The sequence below is a fragment of the Podarcis liolepis genome (assembly GCF_965112155.1).
Source record: "Podarcis liolepis genome assembly, chromosome: 6".
NCBI lineage: Eukaryota > Metazoa > Chordata > Lepidosauria > Squamata > Lacertidae > Podarcis > Podarcis liolepis.
Window position 1 is genome coordinate 9,605,927 of NC_139559.1, and position 18,856 is coordinate 9,624,782.

Consider the following 18,856-nt stretch of genomic DNA (forward strand, 5'->3'; position numbering starts at 1 on the left):
CCGCTAACCCAGAAATAGTACCTCGGGTCTTAACCTGAAACTGTTCTTAACCTGAAGCACCACTTTAGCTAATGGGGCCTCCTGCTGCTGCTGCGCCGCCAGAGCACGATTTCTGTTCTCATCCTGAAGCAAAGTTCTTAACCTGAAGCACTATTTCTGGGTTAGCGGAGTCTGTAACCTGAAGCGTATGTAACCCGAGGTACCACTGTACATTTATCATTCAGTAAAGCATTGGGTGGCAAATTTCCTGCCCTGCCCAGTAGCCATCACAGCCTGAATGCATCAGGACACTGTAGCAGCTGAAATTACCACAAATACATTTTAATAGTGGCAATTCACATATTCACCTGCAAATTGTCAAGTATTAGGTCTTGTGATACTGCAGCAAGCTAGAACTTACCTTTCCACCCAGCCATCGCTATAACAAACTTTGGTGGGAAAGTATGGATAGGACTGTCGTCCAAATGGAGTCACCAAGAAACAACGGAGTTATCCATGTACTTGCAGAAGCCGCAAAAATCCACAAAATAAAAAAACCTTCAAAACAGCCCAGTGAGCTAGCCAGCAAAAGAATTAGATGCAGCTGACAGCATTATGTCAGTAATATATTCTATAATACATGGGAGTCCTGAGAGGAAATAGTTCTTTTATTTTTGCAACAACTGTAAAGTTAGGCTAGGAAAACCTAAGGGGAAAGGTGATTTCTTTTGGAGATAGGTACTTAAGAGAAAAGAATTTAGCTTAAGTAACATTTCCTCATTGTGGAACAGCTGCCTCTTCCAGAAGTTTAACATTTAAAAGTAACAATTATGTAAATATAAATGGTAATGCATATATTTATTTAAAAGCATTTATGCTGTATGCCGCTTAATATTTCAAAACTCTCTTAATGAGTTTGAACTGTTCTTGGCTTTTATCCTAGAGATTCAGGACCAGCCCAAACTAGCAAAACGGAACGATTTTTTTTTTTAATACTCAAAGCAATTAAGCAAAACAAAAGTCATATTTAAATGTGTTATGGTTCAAAGGAGGGTGCAATATGTGATTCAAAAAAAAAAAAGTGTATGTGTAGCCGGACTTTTGCAAATTAGGGTTTACAATCCCGGGAGTTTAATCCCATTTTCTGAACAGATGTGCAAGAAGCGAAACCTGCCTTTGCAATTGGACGCAACGGCATTCATGGGTTTTTGTTTTTTTTAATTTTTCAGTGTACTGTATATCCTTCTGGGAAACGCAGAGGATAATTTATGATTTGATGTGATTTCTATACGGCTTTATGCGGTTTTTATTTTATTTTTTAAAAAATCTTTTGTGTTGCCCAATATGGAGCGGGATGCTCTGGATCAACGATCCAAGGGGATCTTGTCCTTGGAGAGATGCTGCTGCTGCGCCCAGTATCTCTCCAAGGAACCCCTTTACCTAGGAGCAAGCCTCGCAGGATTCAGCGGCGCTTACTTCCGAGTAGACATGGATTGGATTGAGCCCCTCATGCTTAAGGGACAGGCCCGCCGAAGCCGACGGGGCAAGAAGCTTCGGCTCCCGAACGCCTCACGTCCCTTGGCTTCCAACGGGCCTACTCGAGAGGAGCAGCAGGATTCGAGTCTGGCCTCCAAGCCCCCCAAATAGCGAAAGTAATGACCGCGACTGGCAGCCCTCCACACGTAGGGAGTAAGTACCTCGCACTGTGGGGAGCAGCCGCTTAAGGGAACGAAACACTTGAGGGAATGAGGCGAATGTTTCATTCCCTCAGTATGTATTCATTCTTCGCAGGTGAAGAACCTGCGGCCCGTGAGGCGCCATATTGTGTGTGGAGGAAGCTTTATAGCGACGGCGGCGGGGGTGACTTAATACCCCCCCCAAAAAAAACCCGTCCATTACATGCAAGCTTATGATGGGGGAATTCGCTTCCTATGGCAGGGAATAACGTGGAGGGATTTTTGTGTTTTGTTGTTTGGGGGGGGGTGGAGAGCAGAGACCGTGAGGTAGAAGACATGGCTGACGACAGTTGAACCCCCTATCCCTAAAGACACTCGCTGAGGGAGCTGGCGCGGCCGTTGCTCCCTCAGCCTCCAACGAGGCGCGGGCGGGGCTTCCCAACGCCCCTCCCCTCCGCGGTTTTGGCCGTTGGAGGGGTAGTTTGGGGAGGCGGGGCTTCGGGCCCCCTCGGGGAGCCCAGGGGCCGTTTGGAGGCGGCGCGAGGGCTGAGAGGCGGGTGGTGGGCGGGGCCGCCCTCCCGTCGGTTGCTAAGGGGGTGCTTGGTTACCTGGTTTGGGCCTGCCCTCAGAGGTGGGCAGGTGGGGAGGCTGACGGCATTGGTTACCTGCCTGGAGCTGGCCAGGTTTCCTCCCCAATTCGCATCCCACTCCCAGAAAGGAGCTTTGATTGCATGCTTCACCTGCCACTGGAGAAGAGGGGGGGTCTCATTCAGAAGGGGCTCAGTCCCTCTTTCCCTTTGAAAAGTTTGATTGCCAGGGGCTGAAGACACCCTCTAATTGTTTTTAAAAATATTATATTATGCATTTTTAAAGGGTGGTGTGCAATTATCTTGTGCTTTCACTTTTTGGCTCTGGTTTTTGAAGTACCCTGTGCTCCTTTTAAAAAAAGACTAGGACCCCCTTTCCCTCCCCCAAACCCATCCTCCACACACACACACACATCCCAAGGGAGGACTGGATATTTCATTTGGCAGCTTTTAACTTCAGGCACTTTTTGGAGAATGTAATGTTTCAATTTTTAAAAAAACATTGAGCCACTCATATGCTTTGGATGCCATCGATGTTTTTTAGCTGGTGATAGTGCTGTCAAGAATTGGGAAAGTTAATGTCCCGAGGAAGTAATGGAAGCATAAGGCAATGCAACAACTGTTTTGTGCAGGCTAATCAGCGCATCTTTAAAAGCACTGGCTCCTGATTGCACCTATTATTTGCAAAGTTTTGCTGCACCAAGCTGGTGTTTACTCCCTGTTCATTCAGCTTTCTGAAGACTTTGAGGCATTGGTATTCGCCAGTATCATGTCAGACTCAACCTCCAAGGTGTCCGAAACTTCCAACCCTCGGGCTGTGGTTACAGATCCAGCTTCTACTGCTTCTGTTGCTGAAGGCCCAGCAGATTCCTCTTTTGGTGAGCAAAACCTGAGCTTCACCACCACGGATCTCAGCCTGGTGGAAATGACAGAAATAGAATACACACAACTTCAGCACATACTCTATTCCCATATGGAGGCGCAAGCAAATGAAAATGAAGCAGAAAATAGGCTGAATTCAAGTTCCTTCTCCACTAACAATCCTGCAAATCAATCACAATACCTGTCATCATCTAGTAACAGTCTAAGTGGCCTTTCATCAAACAGTTCTGGAAACCAGTCACTTTATCCCATTATCTGTCAGTCTGGTTTAGCCTCTGACAGCAATTTCATGGGTCCTAATCAGTGTCTAGGGCACATTGACTTCCAGGAGCTAAGAATGATGTTGCTCAGTGAGTCTAGCATCCCTCCAAACCAAGCTGAAAAAACTCCTAATAGTAGCTCTGTGGAAATGACTGGGCAGAGTTCAGTTAAAGCCAAACATAGTGAAAACTTGGGCGGGCTGAATAAAGAAAATTTGCCTGTGGAAAATTCAGCACCAATTCTTGAATCCAGAGCCAAATCTGCAGTCCGTGTTCGATTGGAAGACAGATTCAACAGTATCCAGGCTGAACTTCCCAGATGTCAAGAAACCCAGGAAACTGGAGTAGCCATTAACAAGTGTGTTACATTTTTATTTCCTTTAATCTCAGCTTAATCATGTATATTAACTGTGGCCTCTGTCAATCGAACATACTAGGGTGCATACCCAAGATGCTTTGCATTTATTAATAAGGAATAATTCCAATCTGTAAGTTCTGATTTCTATCAATTAAAATTGTGTGGATTCACCGTTTGATACATATATACAAAGGGGTGGATAGGCAAGAGTCATTGGTAGTAAGTGATTTTAGACCTGTCTCCAGTATTCCTTGACTATATCATGTGTGAATCCTAGATCTTACCTGATGTTAGAAAAACTAGCATTTAAACTGAGCCACACTATAGCGTATATGTAAGCTTTCAGGATGTTCCTCAAGTTCTTTGGATCTACATGATTTTTTTATCTCCTGCACTTTCAGTTTTGCTGCTATACGAAGACCAATTACTTTTACTTTTGAGGAAGCTCTAGCTCTGGATCTCCTGTATCAAGTGGGGGATTATACCAGAGTAGGAGGGTCATGTGTACTGAGTGAAGTCTTCTGTTTGAAGGGCTTCTGGTTCAAATGTGTTTAATTATAAATAAGCATTAGAAAGGAAAGCAGAGGTCTTGAAGCTCTGCATCAGTAGCAACTGGAAACAGACTAAGCAGGCACACAAGACACCTAGTCACTGTTTTGTGAGATTTTCATATAAAGATTGCATTTGTATTGAAATTGTGGTAATTATTTCTAAATTTGCATTTTTGCATATAAATTAAAACATGCAGCTTATGGGCAAATCTGTTCTCTATTGTGGTGGTGTATTTCATCCTTTTGGCAATTCATAAGTTGCCACTCTAGACCAGGTGGTCTACAAGGCCCCCTCCAATTCTTTGATTCTGTATCAATTCTATATCAAACTGTAGATTTTAAGATTTCAGTGTCATTACATTATCCACCTGTGGATGGATCCATCAGCATACTCACACTCTAAAAACTGCAGTGTGCAACTTTTCCAGCAACTTGCTTCTTTTATTTATTTGTGACTGGCATCATTTGATGAACATGGTTAAAGCCAAGCCTTGGCTGGTGGATTTATACTGCACTTTTCTTTTTACAATAACCCTAAATTCTGAGTGCCCATGAAGTAAGCCCATAATGCTGAACTTATAGTTGCAATCCCACCAACGATTGCTACCATATATCACAGCATTGCAAGTCAGTACCAAACAACCAACCCAGACTTCATGTCTATGTACCCAAGGGCCACTCCACACCATGTGCCAGCAAAGCTGGGTTTGCTACACAACAGGGAGCTGCAGGCAGCCCAGGTGTATGATGTGTCCTTTCTTTACATATAATAAAAATGCAAATGTTTCATCACACTGCAGTTAATCTGGCCACAGACAGGTGGTGCTGTGAACTATGGTGCGAAAAAGGTGGTGGATGGGTGGCCCAGGCAAGCTTCAGAGGGACAGTCAGAACAGGCTGTAGCAGTTCCCCAGGAGCTTCCCTGCTCTGCTGGCTCCTCCACTTGGCAGCTGTGGGGTTCTTGCTCCCATGATCCAGAGCCCCAGGCTAGTTGGTGCCACTCCAACTTGGGGATCTTCTGCTTCTGCCATGGCTGATTAGAAGCATGGTAAGGTCTTCTAGTCTGCTGCTGTTGCCACCAATTAAAATGAAGTTGGCCTGGATAAAGCAGCAGCAGATCTTCAGCCTGACCTGCTGCTACTTCTGGCCTCCTTCCTTTGCCTGCCAGGCCAACTCATCATCCCACCTGGCTGTGCCAGCAACATGAGGTGGAAAGGGGAAGATCTTAGGAGAGCTGAGCTCTTTGCTTGAGGATGGGCACATGGTTTCCATCCAGTGGAAACCGCTTCTCCCAGCGTTGCTCCTGGAAGCTGCCCCACACAGATGCTTTCTACCTTTGACATAGGAGATGGAAGGCAACTGTGCTTGGAGGCTATGAAAGCCTTTTGCAATCCTACCCCCTTTCCCTGTTGCACCTCTAACATCATGGGTGCAGAGGAGAAGGGGAGAGGATTGCAAAGGGCTTTGCACATCAGAGGTGCAAAGAAGTGTGTGGGAGGCTCATAAAGTCTTTTCCCATCCTCCCCTTTTCATCCTCCAAGGTTGCAGCTTGAAAGGAGGAATGCAGAGAATGAAGAATGCTGCCGCTGCTGCTGTAAAAAGCAAGAGAGAATCCTGCTGTTTAGAATACAGGCTACTTTCTGTCTTCGCTCAGCTCCAACTCCCATTAGCCCCAGCCAGCATGACCAGTGGTCAGGGATGATGGGATTTGTAGTCCATGTACATCAGAAAGGCTGTAGGTTCCCCATGCCTGAATCATTAGTTTATATGTTAAAATATATGTTTGAGATGGGTTATATTAGAATTCTGAACCTGTACTGGGTTGTCTTACTGATGTGGAAGATTACGCAGCAAAATGGCTATTCTAATCCAATCATTTCAAATAAGTGCCTTTGTTTATTCACTCCTTTTATAGTTTAGTAACTCTAATTCGCCATCCTTCAGAAGTGATGGGTGTTCCTCTCCACCAGCAACAGAACAAATGTACCACATTAGTGAAAAATAAGACTGCTGCTACTACGACTACTGCATTGCAGTTTACATGCCCACTATTTAATCCGAATGTTGCTTCTCCTGTAACTGGAAATGCAAACCCTTCACAAACACAGGTTGGTATTTTTGAATTATTATTATTATTTAAATTGCAGCCGTTTGGTTTCAAAGCTTTATATTAGTCATAGTAAAACTTCTGAAGAGAATGCAGTAAACAAGAGAATTGTCAATCTGAGTTTTGAACTGTAAAGTTATCTGACACTTGTTTCATGTTATTTGGTGAAATAAATTAATTAGCATTGGCCAGGATATGAAGAACCATTAGTCCAAGTAGACTTTAGACTTGTTTTTCTTGAGCAGAAAAAAATGGCTTCTTATCTGTTCTTGAATTCATGTCAACGTCTCTGTCTTCATTCTTTAGCTTCTACTGTAAAGTTCTTTCAATTCCTTCTTATAATTGTGACACTTATCTTGAGTTGTAATCTTATTTTTTTATAACTCCCATTGCTCTTTTTCACTTTGATTTGTCAGTATTTGGAACAACCCTCTCTTCCCAAAATTGGAAATTTGCATCTTACATAAACCTTTCTAGACTGAAAGCTATTCAGATGAACTATTTCTTTGCCGGTCTTTTAAATCCCATACCTTACTATAATACTTTGTGAAGTTGGCAGTGGTAATAGCCTAAGAATCATAAATGGTATTTATATTAGGATGAGAGACAGAGCTAAAGTCTACATGCCGGGTTGTATTAGCAATGAGATACAAATTGTAAAGCACTTTATTCATTGAACAGGGCTTTATAAATTTCAAAAAGTATTGCAATGCCTAGCCTAGAGCTAATATAACAAAAATATGAGCATCATCCAATATCTAGAGCTACATTATAACTATAAGGAATGTGATCCAGGGTCTGATCAGCACAAGGTTTACTTCTAGTGCAATGGAACTTCTCCCCTCACCCTATGAACCCCTAAATCTGTTTTAGGGGTTCCCACAACCTTCCAGAGCAGTTTTAGAGAAGGCATGGGGTGTGCTTGGGAGAGGAGAGGGAAGATTGTCACCTTGCACAGAGAGGACAAAGTAGTAGAATTCTGCCCCCAGTAAATGAGAGGGCCAATTGTAGTTAAAATTAACAACTTCATGACTAAAAGGGCAATCCTAAGCATGCCTACTCAGAAGTAAGATCTATTTAATTCAGTGGTGCTTACTCCCAGGTAAGTGGGTTAGAATTTCATTAAAATTAACCATTTCATTACAATTAACCATTCCATGACTAGCAGCAAATCCAAACTCAAGATTGGAATAGGCAGTTCTTGGGCTGCACTAGATGAGACTTTTCTGAGTACAGTGGTACCTCGGGTTACAGACGCTTCAGGTTACAGACTCCGCTAACCCAGAAATAGTACCTCGGGTTAAGAACTTTGCTTCAGGATGAGAACAGAAATTGTGCAGCGGTGGTGCGGTAGCAGCAGCAGCAGGAGGCCCCATTAGCTAAAGTGGTGCTTCAGGTTAAGAACAGTTTCAGGTTAAGAATGGACCTCCAGAACGAATTACCGTATTTTTCGCTCTATAACACGCACCCGACCATAACACGCACATAGTTTTTAGAGGAGGAAAACAAGAAAAAAAAAATTGTAAACGAAACAGTGGATGTATGATTTTTGTGGTTCATGCTGTGGCCACAGACGTGATCTGACAGTGAGTTTGGAGTAGCCCAATGCAAAAATCCTGAGGATCCATGTGGATCCATGCTTTGTAACCACGTTTTTGCACCACTGCGGCCCCAGGCAACAGTGGGTGCGTGATTTTTTTAGTGCAAGATGTAGCCATGGACATGCTATGTGATCTGATGGTGAATTTGGGGTGACTCAGTGCAAAAATCCTGAGGATCCATGTGGATCCGTGCTTTGTAACCATGTTTTAAGTGGGGAGGGAAGGAAAAGCACTCAAGGGACAAGGAGCACGCGTGGGGTGGGTGGAGAAGGATGCTGCTAATAATGAAGAAGAAGAGGGGTATAAGGGGCTCCTCTCCTCTCCCGCTTTGCTCCTTTAAAGCAAGCAGGCTCTGCTTTTCTTCCTCCTCCCCGCTCATCCCCGACTTAGCGAGCTGAAAAACTTTGCTGCTATGTAGCAAGCTGAGTGGGGAGGAGAGAGGGACAGAGAGCCTGCTTGCTTTAAAGGAACCAACCGGACAGGAGCCGCTTACACGAGTGTAAGCGGCTCCTCTCCTCTCCCGCTTTGCTCCTTTAAAGAAGCAGGCTCTCTGTCTCTCTCTCCTCCCCGCTCAGCGGCTCTTCTCCCGCTCTGCTGTTTCAAAGCGAGCCACGGAGGAGGGAAGGAAGGGGAACCATGGATCCTCTGCTCACGACTGCAGCAGATCCCCCCGCCATCCGTAGGCATTCGCTCCATAACACGCACAGACATTTCCCCTTACTTTCTAGGAGGAAAAAAGTGAGTGTTATGGTGCAAAAAATACGGTAAGTTCTTAACTCAAGGTACCACTGTATGTGGAGTCATTGGATGGTGGAAGGAGAAGCTTAGCAGGAGCAGCACCAATGCAACTTTAGGACTACAATGCCTGTATTGTTCAATAAAAGGGGAGGATGGCCAACATGATTTACAGTTGGCTTCATTTCATACTGATACATACATTTTCTTTTAGAGCTCTGGAGCCTCTGTTCTGGAAACAGCCAAACATCAAGATCTTGGGTTACCTCGAGCTTTTTCTATTTGTTACCAGCAGGAAATTGAGGCTACAAAACAGACTGTTGGGCCTAGAAATAAGGCACTGCCTGAACATGTTTGGATTAAATTAGGAGGTAAATTGCTGAATTTTGACTGTTTGTTGTGAAGTAATTCATTCTGATTTGTTGTTCAAGTAATTCATTCTGATTTCTTAAGTTAGCTTTTTTTCAGAGAAGAGTAATCAAAGTATCATGCTTCTGTTTGATAATATGCTTAATAAAAATGCATTCGCCAAGCATTTAAGGCTGCTTAGCTGTCTTGGAAGCTAGGAGGAAGCCCATGTAACAATTATCTTTTGCATGGGGTGGTTGGGTGAAATGGGGTTTTTAGTGCTATGCGTGCCCTTGGATGAAGTAACAGAACTGGAGGAAGTAACACAGAGCTCCAGAGAGAAACTGGCAAACAAATCCTTGGCCAGCCTTTTGCTGCCTTTTCTGAGATCCAGCTGTGATGGGTGCTCCAGGTTCTAGACCTTTGAGGCTCTGAAGCAGAGAGCCTGGGGCCAACCTATGTATGTATCTTCTCATGGCACTTGCTGTGGTGCATTACATAGAAACGTTTCCACTGCCATGTTAAGCAAGTATAGCCATTAACTAAGGTCTTAGTTTACTAATCATAGGGATTAATTTAAAAAGTGGGGTAAATTTTAATTAGCAGGAGTGCTAAGAGATAAAATGCCCACTTGTTTATCTTTAAGGTTACTTTGGTCTTGGTTTGGTAGTAAAATAGGGAACAACAGTGTTTGCTTATTTATTTAATTGCAAGGTCTCTCAAATTTCCTTCAATAGCTGTACTGTCTTTGCTAAGCTGCAATATTATTTAAGGGTTATTTACATGTAAATGATAGCCATGTTCAAATATATAAAAGGATGTCACATAGAGGAGGGAGAAAGGTTGTTTTCTGCTGCTCCAGAGAAGCGGACACGGAGCAATGGATCCAAACTACAAGAAAGAAGATTCCACCTAAACATTAGGAAGAACTTCCTGACAGTAAGAGCTGTTTGACAGTGGAATTTGCTGCCAAGGAGTGTGGTGGAGTCTCCTACTTTGGAGGTCTTTAAGCGGAGGCTTGACAACCATATGTCAGTAGTGCTCTGATGATGTTTCCTGCTTGGCAGGGGGTTGGACTCGATGGCCCTTGTGGTCTCTTCCAACTCTATGATTCTATTATTCTATGAAAAAGCAACTAATTATTGATCCACCACAATTATTTTAGTGGTGGACAGCCTTAGAAGCAGTAAACCAAAGCTGAGCTTGATACAAGGTGAAATTTCAGTTCAACCATACAATTTACTTATGGCAAAAAGAATTATTATTATTATTATTATTATTATTATTATTATTATTATTATATCCCGCCCTCCCCAGCTGAAGCCGGGCTCAGAGCGGCTAACAACAGTAAAAGTAACGCAGTTTACATAAAATCACAATCAATTAATTGAAATGCGTTCTAAAATCAATTCAATTCAAAATCAAATTAATGGCAACCATTGGGCTAGAGTTCTGTGAGGATTACTGAAGGAGGGGGTCAGACTCAACCATTGGGCTAGAGTTCTGTGAGGATTACTGAAGGAGGGGGTCAGACTGTGCCTTGGCCAAAGGCCTGGTGGAACAGCTCTGTCTTGCAGGCCCTGCAGAAAGATGTCAAGTCCCGCAGGGCCCTAGTCTCTTGTGACAGAGCGTTCCACCAGATCGGAGCCACGGCCGAAAAAGCCCTGGCTCTGGTTGAGGCCAGCCTAACCTCCCTGTGGCCCCGGATCACCAAGATGTTTTTATTTGAAGACCGTAAGGTCCTCTGTGGGACATACCAGGAGAGGTGGTCCCGTAGGTACGAGGGTCCTAGGCCATATAGGGCTTTAAAGGTTAAAACCAGCACCTTGAACCTGATCCTGTACTCCACCGGGAGCCAGTGCAGCTGGTATAGCACCGGGTGAATGTGATCCCGCGGTGAGGACCCTGTAAGGAGTCTCGCCGCGGCATTCTGCACCCGCTGGAGTTTCTGGGTCAGTCTCAAGGGCAGCCCCACGTAGAGTGAATTACAATAATCAAGTCTGGAGGTGACTGTCACATGGATCACAGTGGCTAGGTCAGAGCGAGAGAGGTAAAGAGAAGAAAAATGGCAACACATTTCTTTTTCCTCTTGTTTTGCAAAGGAGATGCTATATGTAAGCAAACAATAAACAAAAGAAGTCGTAGTCGAATACACCCTTTGGACACCAATGTGCAGCGCAAACCTCTTGGTGATATTCAGAATGTGTGTGATACCCAAAATGCTGGCCCAGCTCATAGCACTTGGCAAGCAACACAACCAACCCAGAGCACACAAAGTGGAACTCAAGGTGGTACCTCTCAGCGTCGGGAGAGACATAACCGGATGGAAAGAGACAGAAGGTAATTGCTAGTGGTGGCCTCTGAAAAGAACACCCTTTTGTGTTTGGTTCTTAAGTTATCAGGTCTATACGAATGAATTTGTTTCAACGTTAATTTGGTGTTGATTTACATGCCACAATGTCATATATGTGGATATTTATGACATTGATATACTGCCTTTCTGCCAGTGTACAATAGAACATATATTAAATAGTGGCTCATACTCCAGATACTGTACAAAAGGAGTGGGTGGAGTATGGAAAGGGAGGAGGAAAGTAACTAAATTTGAAGGAATGGGTTTCCCAAACCCAATACCGACTGTGAAGGCAGTTTGAAAACTGCACCAAAATCCCTATTTTTCCTTAGCTAAAATCCATTAACTTGAGCTCTGAGTCAATGTATAAACAAAAACCCGGCTGTGCTCAGAGCCCTCTCCTTTATCAGTTTGTGACAGCAGGGATGACCCTGACTGCACCAGTAGAACAGAGAAGACGCACAGCACCTTATCTTATGTGCTGACCACAAAGACGCACTGAACCAAAGTCTGAAGACGCACAGCACCTTATCTTATGTGCTGACCACAAAGACGCACTGAACCAAAGTCTGGGAACAATGCCAGAAGCGTGTTCTCAGAGATGATGACCTCTTCCTCCAAGATAAGAGTAGGAAGAGGAAGATCCTATTATGGTCAGGAGTGCAGGAAGGAAATCCCTTTTATGGTTAAGAGTGCCGGAGCAGGAACATCTGTGATGTCAACCTGCGTGTACAAGCTGATGTGGCTGGGGAAGGGGGAGAGGGTGTCTGGAGGATATATATACTGCATGAAACTTGTCATTTCTTTTTTTTTTTCTCATTAAATTTTTATTCAGAATTTATAAAGAACAAACAAAGATAAACACATTTACATAAATTATTATTCCCATTCCCCATACTATACAAACAGAAAATAAAACATAAAGATAATAAAAAAGAAAATCATAGTATTTTAGGCTCTACCGAGCCTTTGACTTCCCTTCACCCTTTTGGTAAGTATCAAAATAAATTCCATGATTGCGTATTTAATTTTTAAACTTATAATTATTCACTGATAGAGTTACTCTAGCCCCGCCAGTTCATCTTATAAATCCGTTCCAATATATTTCCAAAATTTACTCCAATTTTTCTGGAATTTCTGATCATCTTGGTCTCGTATTCTGCCTGTTAATCTATCGAGCTCGGCGTAGTTTATCATTTTGACCTGCCACTCACTTATGCTAGGCATAGTTTCTATTTTCCAATTTTGCGCCAGCATAGTTCTTGCAGCTGTGGTGGCATAGAGAAATATTTTTTTATCTTCATTTTTTATTTCTTTGCCCATGATTCCCAGCAAAAAGGCCTCAGGTCTCTTGGGAAAGGTATATTTTAGTATTTTTTTGAGCTCATTATATATTGCTTCCCAAAGGCCTTCGCCTTGTTGCATAGCCACCACATATGGTAGAGGTCTCCCTCCACTTCACCACATTTCCAGCATGTCTTGTTCTTTAATCTATACATTTTGGCCAGTTTCACCGGCATAAGATACCATCTGTACAGCATTTTCCAGACATTCTCTCTCAAAGCCGTACAGGCCGTGAACTTGATATTACTATTGTCATTTCTTTGGACTTGCTGTGGACTTGATCACGCAAGTGCCTTCTGCTATCCGGAGAGCAGAATAAACTCTTTCTTTGAACCAACCTCGGTGTCATTTGACTTCCTCCTGTCCCGGAGCAACGCAGACCCAATCGGTGAACTCCAATAAGGCTACAAATTAAGATATTAGCTGTTATTTCCACTGTCCGAGGCAGTATGCCTCTGAATATCAGTTGCTGGAAAATGCAGGAAAGGTGTTGCTGTTGCACTCAGTTCCTGCTTACGGGTTTCTCTCAGGCATCTGGTTGGCCACAGAGAGAACAGATGCTGGACTGATCTAGGAGGCTTTATGCTATTTATGTTCTTATGTGGCTTCAATCACAGTTAACTTTATAAATATTTGCAAAATTTTAATACAAACCTTACAGGCTCACGTCCTATAACCAGAAAACTTAGGATTGATTTTAAGGATCCTTATGTCAGTACACTTGTGGTCTTTGATTCAGCATTACAGGGAGGAATAATGAGTGTTTTGTAAGCCCGGGAAACCTATTATAACATGTGTGACTGATGCTTTGCCACTATCTTCATCAAATAATTGGCTTCTAAATTGCTGCACCTAATTAATAAATGTTTTATGTTACCGTTTGAAGCACTACTAGAACTCTCCATGTTCTATGCAATTCTAGGCGCAGAATCAGGATTTGTTGCGATGAACTTAATCTTCTGGTTCCATTTTGCACTTCGGATACTGACAAGGCAACAACTTTACAATGGACAACAGCATTTCTAAAATATATTCAGGAACGACATGGGGATTCTCTGAAAAAGGTCAGTAAGTTTCACATAAATGCGCAGAACAAAATGCATTAAAGCAATAACCAAATGCCTCATGGAATTATGATAGGTAGCTTGACCATTTACTCCAGTGGATACAGGAACACACATCTTCAGTGGCCTATGATCTTAAGCAGGCTACAATCTCAGCCTGTAACTACCCCATTCATTTGAAAAACGAGGATGAAAATAATCCTGTCATGCATCACAAGATTGTTGTATGGAAATCTAAACCTTATATATCTATTATTAAATATTATTTGGACATGCTCTCAACATTTTGGAAGTACTATATTGCAAGCAATACCCACCTAGTATTTTCATTTCAGTTGCCCCCCCCCCCAGGTTAAATAGCTCCATCTGGACACCAGCTATTGTGCTGACAATAATGGAAGGGCAGCTCTTTATTTCTGGAGCTGCTCCACTCTGAAATAAATGTGTGTTTTGTTTTTTAAATACATTCAAAAGTTTGCTAGGATAAGCTAAAAGTTGCTTAGTAACCTCTCCTTTAGGGATAGCTGTGTGCCCACACTTTCCCCAAGGTTTGCTCTTTCACAAGTCCATATCGTAATTATTCTCTGTGTCTGCTTTTTAGGAATTTGAGACCGTGTTCTGTGGTAAAACAGGCAGACGACTAAAGTTAACAAGATCCGATTCACTAGCAACGTGCTCGACACAGGAGATTACTCAGAATGGCACACCTATGGAGATAAAATAGTTGGCTCTCTATAGTCAAAAACTGGTGTAAAGGGTGAACATGCAAGGATTTGTATGAACTTTTAATTCAAATTAACCTGCTGGACTTCTCTTATGACTTACTGTACTTTGAAAAATACATAAGTGTTAAAGAAATGACACACTTTATTCCAAACAAAGAAGAAAAGCAAGACACCAACAACATTTATTTATTAGTGCTGCCCTAAGAAAAGCGTTGCAGCAGAGGGAAGTAGAAAACAGCAGTACAAGCTAGTAACCCATTTTCTATATTTTTGTTTGTTTGTTTGCCAAGTATAATATAATTCAGATGTGTCAAACAGCAGCTTGTTCTTTTCAACCTTGTACACACTTGTACTGATATAGATAATTGTTAGAATGTCGTAACAACCAGTTTGGAAAAAGAAGAAATGTAACTAGTTTATAAATTATATAAAATATAGTAACTTGTATATAGTAACTGAGATTTGCCTTCCATTTCAAAATGTTCATACCTGTGAGACTAAAATATATAGAAAAAGCTTTTTGACAGTGTGTTATAAATACACTACTATTTAAAATATGTTTTGCATTCTCCAACGATTTTTAGTGCAGGATACAGTCAAGGAATTATCTGCTGCACAAATACCCACTGAAATGAACAGGAGAAATACAGCTGTGTGCTCTGGTGCAAATCTGATTTATTTCAATTGGGCTTCTATACGGAAAAAAAATCCAGATAATTGCATGATTTCAGTGCAAAAGTGGTATTTTGTAAACAGTACATGATTTTTAAGTGCACATAATATTTTCTTTTTTAAAAAAGACTAGTATTAGCAGTATGTGTTAGGAAAGCTGAAGCATTTGAGAAATAGTATATTTATTGAATTGAAAGTGGCTTCATTTATCTATCAAACAGATGATGCCAGTAAGTATTTCTTATACAGAACTCATCCCAAAATAAATACTGTTTAAATCACGGATATTCACATTTGTGTAGCACCTTTATTTCCAATCAGCAAGGGGAAAAATAAAAGTATTAACAAAACAAGCCTATTATAAAACAGGCAAACACAATGTTACAAAAAAAGGTGATTTTTTTTTTCTTAAAAAATTACAATAATGCATATACTAATTTTGGGCAGTGTTCATCTGTAATGTAAAATGTCATTACTAAATATAATATGGAAATGTTTGAAATTAACCCAATGTAAGAGAGATATACCGTATTTTTCGCTCTATAACACGCACCCGACCATAACACGCACATAGTTTTTAGAGGAGGAAAACAAGAAAAAAAAAATTGTAAACGAAACAGTGGATGTATGATTTTTGTGGTTCATGCTGTGGCCACAGACGTGATCTGACAGTGAGTTTGGAGTAGCCCAATGCAAAAATCCTGAGGATCCATGTGGATCCATGCTTTGTAACCACGTTTTTGCACCACTGCGGCCCCAGGCAACAGTGGGTGCGTGATTTTTTTAGTGCAAGATGTAGCCATGGACATGCTATGTGATCTGATGGTGAATTTGGGGTGACTCAGTGCAAAAATCCTGAGGATCCATGTGGATCCGTGCTTTGTAACCATGTTTTAAGTGGGGAGGGAAGGAAAAGCACTCAAGGGACAAGGAGCACGCGTGGGGTGGGTGGAGAAGGATGCTGCTAATAATGAAGAAGAAGAGGGGTATAAGGGGCTCCTCTCCTCTCCCGCTTTGCTCCTTTAAAGCAAGCAGGCTCTGCTTTTCTTCCTCCTCCCCGCTCATCCCCGACTTAGCGAGCTGAAAAACTTTGCTGCTATGTAGCAAGCTGAGTGGGGAGGAGAGAGGGACAGAGAGCCTGCTTGCTTTAAAGGAACCAACCGGACAGGAGCCGCTTACACGAGTGTAAGCGGCTCCTCTCCTCTCCCGCTTTGCTCCTTTAAAGAAGCAGGCTCTCTGTCTCTCTCTCCTCCCCGCTCAGCGGCTCTTCTCCCGCTCTGCTGTTTCAAAGCGAGCCACGGAGGAGGGAAGGAAGGGGAACCATGGATCCTCTGCTCACGACTGCAGCAGATCCCCCCGCCATCCGTAGGCATTCGCTCCATAACACGCACAGACATTTCCCCTTACTTTCTAGGAGGAAAAAAGTGAGTGTTATGGTGCAAAAAATACGGTACATTCTACCTCATATGGAATTTATTGGAAAAAATTTACTTGTGGTACATATCTAAGAGATAAGGCCATTTGGCAAGCTCTGTGTACTGCAACGCATTTGTGGTTCCCATTTTGCAGAGACTGTTCCCTGTGCTGCTGGGACAAACCACCCTTGAAAACTGGGAGGATCTTCAGAAGAGACTTCTGACACAGTATAGAGATCCGCCTTAGGAAAACTCTGGTGTGCGCATATAGAGGGGCTCTTTGGATTGTGTCCATCGTATGAACAATCAGGGTTGTCAATAGTTCTATCTAAATAATGTTTATTTAGCCCACTACTTCTACATTTACTCGACACAGTCCAACGAAGCATGCCAAATTAGCTGGATGGAGTTGTTCCTGGTCAAGTGATGAGGCTGTGTGTGCATAGCCCTGGCTAGATAATTGTGCCTCTCGTTTATCTGACCAGGGTTATCCTTCTGCAGCCCTGGCCTCAGCGCTCACGCATAATAAGGTTGGAGCAGAGTTTACCATTAACAGAAACTAGCGCAGGTTCGAGCCATCCTAAAAATTGCATAAAACACAGTCCAGTTGATTTGTGGTGGTGCTGGGGAAAACACCTCTTACATCAGAATAAGTGGGGAAGTCTCTTCAGTGGGGCAAGGAGCAAACAACAATGTAGTGAAAATTGGGGAACAACTGTAGGGGATATAGTACAAATTTCCATCTGACGATTTCCTGTTTCATTGAACTAAAACAAAGTCTCCATTTCATTCATTCTTACAGGAGAACTGCCCCTCCAAATTTTTCAAAGGGTGGTTTCCTCTTCACGTATGAACAATTTGCTTAAATACTCCGTACCCTTTTTCTGACTTCCATTAAATGCAGTTTTATGACTTTTTGGATTTTCCTCCAGCGACAGCTCCCATGCAGGCAGATGTATCACAGATTCCTGGAGTTCCCTGGACTCCAATTGCACCTGGTCTTCCAGGATCCCCTGGCAACCCAGGTTCACCAGGAGAGCCATCCCGGCCATCTTTACTAGTCCCTGGGACACCCGGCGGACCTTTTCAGGGGGAAAGAGATAAAGGTTTGGCATGATATTCTGCACTTTCTCCTGGATAAAATGATTGGTTGCAAAAAATAGCGCTTGCTTAGATGGGTAACTTCCCGAAAACCACATGTACACCACCCTGAGTTCCATGACAGAAGATAGATTTATTATAAAATAAATAGAAACCTCCCTACATTGCAGTCCATGTGAAAACACCCCCCCCCAAAGCTGCTGTTTGCATCAGGAGGGAAGCTCTCATTGGCATCAATGGGCAGTCCCCACCTCCCATTGCAAATAGCAGCAGAAGGTGGGAAACAGTTTTTAAAAAGAACCATCCCTATATACAACAATGTTGAGCAGAGTCATCGGCCCCTGGCAGCTGTTTTTAGTGTTTTAAAAATATATATTCAGAGGCAAATCAGTATTCTCTCCTCCAAGGTAAATCAAACCCAAGATGTGCTTCCCTTGCTTACTTCTCACGGCTCAGGGAAGTGGGGAGCACACAGTTATATCAGCACCCGGTCAACTTACCTTGAGGTCCCTGATCTCCATCTGGTCCGTCAACACCTTTCCCCATGGCACCTTTGTCTCCCCTCTCGCCATGGTCACCTACAGTGTCGTAACAAAAGCATAAACGACTTCAGTTGAGTAGTGGTCCAACAACATATGGAGATCCAAGTTTAAGAAACACTGGGCTAGAAGTTTCTCACTACTGATGCACTTGTCTGCTATATTATTTATCGGGCAAGTTTTATACGCTGCTTAATCAACAAAAACCTTTAAGCGCTTTTATTAAGATAAGCTATGTTGAATGCTGCATTGGAGGCACTGGGCAGAAAAGAAGACTATAAACAAGAAATGAGGCATTTGTAGTATTGCCTTACTCCCAGAGCTCTACTCTTGCAAACATATGCAAGCCTGAACACTGCATTTCCACCCGTGACCGTCCTTCAGTTTATCCACTGGGAGCACATATGGTTGTCTTCATAAACTGGTAGATTCCCACATCATTTGGGAAGCACCCAACTTGATACAAGCTGCAAACCTGGGAAGCAAGCCCCACTCAACTCAGAGGTGTTTATTTCCAAACAGGCAGGCACAGGACCGAGTTTGCGGTCTTTCGCTGGCA

The 18,856-nt window shown here is 42.8% G+C and overlaps 2 protein-coding genes and 1 long non-coding RNA gene across 6 annotated transcripts in view; 1 reads left to right on the forward strand and 2 right to left on the reverse strand.

Moving 5' to 3' along the window:
* LOC310708904 overlaps positions 1–1,668 on the reverse strand; it is a 53,003-nt gene extending 51,335 nt beyond the window's left edge. Inside the window, exon 1 of the long non-coding RNA XR_014527188.1 lies at positions 401–1,668. This is a non-coding gene — a long non-coding RNA (uncharacterized lncRNA). The remainder of the gene's footprint in view (positions 1–400) is intronic.
* Positions 1,669–2,255: 587 nt separating this feature from the next.
* On the forward strand, positions 2,256–15,527 carry TCFL5 (transcription factor like 5). Its single transcript, XM_083507528.1, has 6 exons — positions 2,256–3,742; positions 6,209–6,401; positions 8,951–9,107; positions 11,187–11,424; positions 13,704–13,845; positions 14,447–15,527. Exons 1-6 carry the CDS (start codon positions 3,012–3,014, stop codon positions 14,567–14,569), a joined length of 1,584 nt encoding a protein of 527 aa, XP_083363654.1. The 5' UTR covers positions 2,256–3,011; the 3' UTR covers positions 14,570–15,527.
* A 950-nt stretch (positions 15,528–16,477) lies between these two features.
* The window catches only part of COL9A3 (collagen type IX alpha 3 chain), a 66,556-nt gene continuing 64,177 nt past the window's right edge, over positions 16,478–18,856 (reverse strand). For all 4 annotated transcript variants that reach the window (XM_083507428.1, XM_083507430.1, XM_083507431.1 and 1 more), the window contains 2 exons: positions 18,259–18,336; positions 16,478–17,739 (listed from right to left, as the gene is read on the reverse strand). In XM_083507428.1, coding sequence (XP_083363554.1) covers positions 17,564–17,739; positions 18,259–18,336 — 254 coding nt within the window. In that variant the 3' untranslated portion in view covers positions 16,478–17,563. The remainder of the gene's footprint in view (positions 17,740–18,258; positions 18,337–18,856) is intronic.

What these genes read in the sequence shown, in the direction of transcription:
- TCFL5 (XM_083507528.1), top strand. Translation starts at nt 3,012, where the DNA reads ATGTCAGACTCAACCTCCAAGGTGTCCGAAACTTCCAACCCTCGGGCT. An exon ending in ACTGGAGTAGCCATTAACAA is followed by an intron (nt 3,743 to 6,208) that starts GTGTGTTACATT and finishes CTCCTTTTATAG; the next exon opens with TTTAGTAACTCTAATTCGCC. An exon ending in TGTTTGGATTAAATTAGGAG is followed by an intron (nt 9,108 to 11,186) that starts GTAAATTGCTGA and finishes TGTTTTGCAAAG; the next exon opens with GAGATGCTATATGTAAGCAA.